At 51.3% G+C, this 5,984-nt stretch overlaps 1 protein-coding gene across 5 annotated transcripts in view; it reads left to right on the top strand.

Moving 5' to 3' along the window:
• The window catches only part of Ccdc159 (coiled-coil domain containing 159), a 10,144-nt gene extending 4,689 nt beyond the window's left edge, over nt 1-5,455 (top strand). For 3 of the 5 annotated variants that reach the window (XM_026779195.1, XM_026779193.1, XM_026779194.1), the window contains exons 7-12: nt 668-863; nt 1,368-1,435; nt 1,514-1,590; nt 2,119-2,240; nt 2,442-2,524; nt 4,237-5,151. In XM_026779195.1, the coding sequence (XP_026634996.1) occupies nt 668-863; nt 1,368-1,435; nt 1,514-1,590; nt 2,119-2,240; nt 2,442-2,524; nt 4,237-4,370 (680 nt within the window). In that variant the 3' untranslated portion in view covers nt 4,371-5,151. Of the gene's footprint in view, nt 1-667; nt 864-1,367; nt 1,436-1,513; nt 1,591-2,118; nt 2,241-2,441; nt 2,525-4,236; nt 5,152-5,397 lie in introns of those variants that run through there. The other 2 variants (XM_026779196.1, XM_026779197.1) reach the window with 2 other exon arrangements.
• Nucleotides 5,456-5,984: the final 529 nt, after the last annotated feature.

The following is a 5,984-nucleotide window of genomic DNA, read 5'->3' on the forward strand; positions in this document are numbered from 1 at the left end:
AAAAAAAAAAAGAAGTTGGGCTGGAGAGATGGTTTAGCGCTGGCTGCTCCTCTCGAGGTACTAAGTTCAATTCCCAGCAACCACATGGTGGCTCACAACCACCTGTAATGAGATCTGGTGTCATCTTCTGGCCTGCAGGGAGACATGCAGGCACAACACTGTATACATAGTAAATAAATAAATCTAAGAAGGAGGAGGAGGAGGAGGAGGAGGAGGAGGAGGAGGAGGAGAAGAAGAAGAAGAAGAAGAAGAAGAAGAAGAAGAAGAAGAAGAAGAAGAAGAAGAAGAAGAAGTAGTTGTTGTTGAAGTTGTTCCAGGACTGGGGAAACGGCTCAGTTACTAAAATGCTTGCCATTTATGCATGAGGACCTGGAGTTTATCTCCAAATGTTGGGGGGAGAAAGCTGGCCTTAGTGGGGCACACTTGTAATCCCAGTTCTATAGAGGCCAGCCAGTCTGCCCCAATCTGTGAGTTCCAGGTCAGTGAGAGACCCCATCTCGAAAGATAAGGTGGAGAGGAATTGAGGGCAAGGTTGACCTTGGACCTCCCTCCCCCCCACACCCATACGTCTGTGTACCTGTGCACACACCTGTGCAAACACGTGAACATGTAGGTACACATACATCAACACACAATAATAAAGTCGTGTATTCCACCCTCTCCACAGAAGTGTTGAGCCCCACAAGCCGCCAAGGAGAGAAGGAAGGCCGTAAGTGGGGCACGGAACAGGGTCGGCAGGAGCTGTATGGGGCCCTGGCCCAAGGCCTGCAGGGTTTGCAGAAGACACTGAGGGACGGGGAGGAGCTGCAAAGGGCCCGTACCACCCGCTGCCTGCAGTTGTTGGCCCAGGAGATCCGGGACAGGTGGGTGTGGGCCGGAGGGCGGGGTGGAGCAGGCCACCATTGAGGGAGCTTAATGGAGCTCGGAGTGGAAGGCTTGGGGGACACAAGCTCAGAAGACGCACGTGGCTAGGGAGAGGCCGCTGGGGAGTCGAAGGCTGCTAGAAGGTGAGGGAGATAGCAAGCTGGAAGGGGGTTGGGGAAGGAGGCAGGGTCTCAGAAGTCTGAGGGAGGCGGAGAGGCTGGAGAGTGGAAATTAGGAGGAGAGAACTAGGCTGGGAAGGTCCAGGGAGGCAGTGAGAGATGCCGGGAGCTGTGGGCGGAGTCTGGGGCTGGCTGTAGCCCCTCGCTGAGAACAGACTCTGAGGTTGTGGGCAGGACCTCAGGTGGTATGGGTGGAGCCTGATACCCAGGAGGGAGCTAGGGTTGTGGGAGGAGCCTGTGCTGTAAGTAAGCTGGGTAGACCGGGACGTGGTATTCCAGGAGAATGGGCTGGGAATGTGGGTCTAGGATCCTCTCTCCCCTCAGCAAGAAGTTCCTGTGGGAGGAACTGGAGCTCTTGCGGGAAGAAGTGACTTTCCTCTATCAGAAGCTCCGTGAGTGCCTGGAAGCCCACAACCTGGAAGGGATGGGGCTCCACTTCCTCTGTCCACTGAGCTCTCTCTCTCCAACAGAGGCCCAGGAAGATGAGATCTCAGCGAACCTCTTGAATATCCAGAAGATGCAGAAAACACAGGTGAAGTGCCGAAAGGTGAGCAGAGAAGATGAGAGCCTACAGGACGTGGTGCGGATGGGAGCTTCCTCATGCTTCCACAATTGGACCGAATCTAGGAGGCAGAATCCAAATCCCAGCTCTTCCTTTTTTTTTTTCTTTTTTTAATTTGTTTTTATTTTTGAGGCAGGGTGTGTCTTTGACTGCTCCGAAAGTCACTCTGTAGACCAGGCTGGCCTCAAACCCACAGAGATACGCCTGCCTCTGCCTCCCGAGTGCTGGGAATAATTAAAAGATGTACGCTACCACACTCAGCCTCCAGCTCTGCCATCTTAATGCTATGTTATTATGGACAAATCACTTTGTCTTTCCGGGCCTCGATTCGCCTCTCCATATAATGTGTGTAATAGCTGCGGTCCCTCCTTCATCAGAAAGTTGTGTTCGTCGAGGGTTCCGTGTTCTCGCTACAGCTGGGGATTAAAGTGCTGCATCATGATTGCCTTTTTCTATGGCTATCACTACTTGTGTGTCTAATTGCTTGCTCCTCCAACCCCTCCCGAACCTCAGGTTCTGACCAAGATGAAGCAGCAGGCATATGAACCATCTTCGTGGCCAGAAACTGAGGGTGTGCCTGCAGAAGGCAGTGGCGGCTGGAAGGATGATTTACAGAAGGAGCTGAGTGACATATGGTGAGACCAGCCTCCCGTCTGACCTCTGACCCCAGCCCTCTAATCTGCCCCCCCCACCGCATCTGGAACTGCATCTGGTTCTAGTCCTCCCTCCTCCTAGGACTCACCCTCTCCACAGCCTCCCTTGCCCTAGCTCCAATTCTGGGGTACCCTGGATACCCCAGTGTCTCTTGGGGCCCTTGTCTCTCTGTCTCCGTACAGGTCTGCTGTCCACAGCCTGCAGAGCTCCATCGACTGCCTTGCCTTGTCCATGGGCACCAGGCCCAGGGCCTCCAGTCTCAAGGGTGAGGGGCTGAGTGTGACAGGGGTGTGGGGGAAGAGGTCATTTCCAGCTTCACATATGTGAGGCCACCTTCAGAGGCCTTCCGAGGGTCACATCGGATGGGATCTTGTTCTTTTTTGTTGTTGCTTTTATTTTTGTTTGGTTTTCTTCTCAATTTGTTTGGATAGAAATGTGCAATGCATTTTTTCCCTCTCCCCTCCTCTCCTCCCCTCTCCCCTCCTCTCCTCCCCTCTCCCCTTCCACCCTCTTCACTGCCCCCCACTCTCCCAATTTCTCAGAAGATCTTGTCTTTTTTCCCCTTGTTAGAAGGATCCATGTATGTCTCTCTTAGGGTCCTCTTTGTTACCTAGTTTCTCTGGGGTTGAGGCCTGTAAGCTGGTTGTCTTTTGTTTTATGTCTAATATCTGCTTACGAGTGAGTACATATTATATCTGTCTTTCTGGGTTACCTCACTCAGGATGGCTTTTTCTAGTTCAGTCCATTTGCTTTCAAATTTCAATATGTCATTGTTTTCTGCCGCTGAATAGTACTGCATTGTGTAAATTTACCATATTTTCCCTATCTGTTCTTTGGCTAAAAGGCATCTAGGTTGTCTCCAGATTCTGGCTATTATGAGTAATACTGCTATGAACATACTTGAACAAATGTCCTTGTGGCATGATTGAGCATCCTTTGGGTATATGCCCAAGAGTGGTATTGTTGTGTCTTGAGGTAGATTGATTCCCAATTTTCTGAGAAACCACCATCCTGATTTCCAAAGTGGCTGTACAAGTTTGCACTCCCACCAGCAATGGAGGAGTGTTCCCCCTACTCCACATCCTCTCCTGCATAAGCTGTTACCAGAGTTTTCGATCTTGGCAATTCTGAGAGGTGTAAGATGGTATCTCAGAGTTGTTTTGATTTGCATTTCTCTGATGGCTAAGGATGTTGAGCATTTCCTTAAGTGTGTTTCCTGGGGTCTTGTTCTAAGGCTACACTGAGAAGCTGAGAGACTAGTTGAGATTTTGAAGGCCTATAATCCTAGAAATTGATGAGTAGGGGAAAGGGAACCTCAAACTCAAGGCAAGCCTGGGCTATGTAAACCCTGGATGTATCATGTAGGAGCTGAATGGGTCACATTTAGGATCTGTGAGCTTATTGTTTGATTCTCTTTTTTTGAGATATGGTCTCACATAACCCAGACTAACTTAAACTCACTACGTACCCAAGGTGCGCCTTGAACTCCTGATCCTCCTCCTTCCTGCTTCCCACGGATTAAAGATAGACGCCATTATTCCGGGCTCTATGGAATTTTTTAAAGACGTATTTTATTTCATTTGTGTGGGCATTTTGCATGTATTTGTGCACCACCTGCCTGCCTGCCTGGTGCCCTCAGAGGTCAGAAGAAGGCATCAGATCCTCTGGAACTGGAGTTACAGAGGGTTGTGAGCCAATATATGGGTGCTAGGAATTGAACCTGTGTCCTCCGAAAGAGCAACTAATAGTCCTTTTAACCTCTGAGATGCCTCTCTGGCCTCTTATGGGATCTTTTTAAGGGAACATTTAAAGGGTCACTGATATTTGGTATTCCTTTGGGTCACACAAGAGATGTGGGTGTCTGAATCATAAGTCTAGGTATGGTTTCATCTTCAGGGATGCGGGGTCCATGTTGTGAAGTCACTAGAGGGCTGTATTCAGTGTCTGAAGGGCCAGAATGGCATGTCTCTCCTACAGGCCACAAGGGACAGCGGTGCCCGAGTTCTCAGTATCCTTCTTGGGACTCCGATTCTGACTGGGAGAGACCTTACAGCAACAGTGGATCTCACCCTCCCGGTACAGACCCTCCTCAGCCCCTCTCCATCCCTTAACATCTGGCCCCCTTGTGATTCCCACAGTGTAGGCCTTGAGGCTGGCACTCTGTCTGGGCATCTGGTCCTTGGCTGGCCACCTGAGTTCTGGTTAAAGCCAGACTGTGACCTGCCTTCTTTCCCCATAGCTTGAGCAGCTGGGACTGCTTGCCCTGAAGACTCCTCCAGAGAGACAATAAACTAGCTGAGACCTTCCTCCACCCTGGACTTTTGCATCTGCTGGTTTAAGAGTCTGGGGTCCTCCTTATGCCACCCCCAGCTAACTCCTTGGTTTCTTGAAGGATGCAGAGACCAGGGCACTTTTGAGGATGTGTGGGTCTAGTTAGGACATTGAGACAAGATTTAGGGTGTGTCAGTTGGGCGTGTAATCCAGCGCTTGGCAGGTAGATAGGCGTAGGCATATCAGCTCAAAGTTAACACAGCAAGCCTGAGCCCAGCCTATGCTAGAGAAAAACACAGCCCTGGGCATGCCAAATGGCCTGAAGACCTGAGTGTGATCCCAGGTCCCCACCAATGGTAGGAAAGAACCAACTCATTCGCGTTGTCCTCCAACCTCTAAATACACGCAAAACATGGCACACACCCCAATAAATAAGTGTAATTTAAAAATTTAAAAACACAAAATCAGGATGGTGCTTGTTTAGCGTATAGGAAGCCTTGGGTTCCCACGCCAAATGTTGGTGGAACAGGCCTGAAATTATGGCATCCTAGGAGATGAAGGCAGGAGGATACAAAGCTCAGAGCCAGCCTTAACTGCAAAGAGAACTGGAGACCAGCTTGGGCTGCTTTAGACCCTGTCACAAACACGAAAATGGACCTGGTTATCCAGATAGAGTCTTCCTTTCTGGATCTCGGTGCCCAGATGGGGAGAAGCATGGTATTGAGTGTCCATCGAAGAGACAGAGTTCTTCTCGTCCCTCAGTCTACCCCACCCTCCTCTTTCTCCATTCTTTTCCAATGTCGGCCATCACGTCCTGCCTGCCTCTTTGAGTTATGCAAATGAATGATCTATAGCTCCGCCCCACAGTGTTATGCAAATGAAGGGACCAATGTCTCCGCCCTCCTGAAAATACGGCGCTGTGGCCCGCCCCCATGGGTTATGCAAATGAACATCCCGTTCCCCGCCCCATTGGATTATGCAAATAAGGCTCTCTGTGGTCCCGCCCCTGCCTCGGCCACGGAGTCTGCGCGGAGATGCAAGCCCGGCGGTCCAGACTTATCTCTGCCTGTGTCCGCCTGCCTGATCAGCGGTCTGTCTGACTGTCCTGCGGTGCCGGTACCGTCTAGACTGAGCGGGGGCTCAGGTGGCGGCGGCCTAGACAGGGTGAGGGAGGAGCGTGGGCGCCTCTTCTTCCCAGCCCGGAGGTCCAGACCGGGGACGTGGGTCTCTCAGATACCTTCCCTGCGGGTCCATTTTGGGGGAAGGGTAGCTAGAGAGTGGGGAGGTGGTGATCTCGGGCTTTGGATGGGGTTGGGGGAGGGGAACCTGGAAAGGGGAACCTCAGAGACCTCAGGAGTCAGGTCACAATGCTGCGAGGGTGGCTGTGGGTGAATAATGGTGTGGCTGCCCCGTGTTGGTGTGTGGTTGGTTGTGTAACTGGTTGTGTGGTTCTC

Source organism: Microtus ochrogaster, chromosome 5 (assembly GCF_000317375.1).
Source record: "Microtus ochrogaster isolate Prairie Vole_2 chromosome 5, MicOch1.0, whole genome shotgun sequence".
Classification (NCBI taxonomy): Eukaryota; Metazoa; Chordata; class Mammalia; order Rodentia; family Cricetidae; genus Microtus; species Microtus ochrogaster.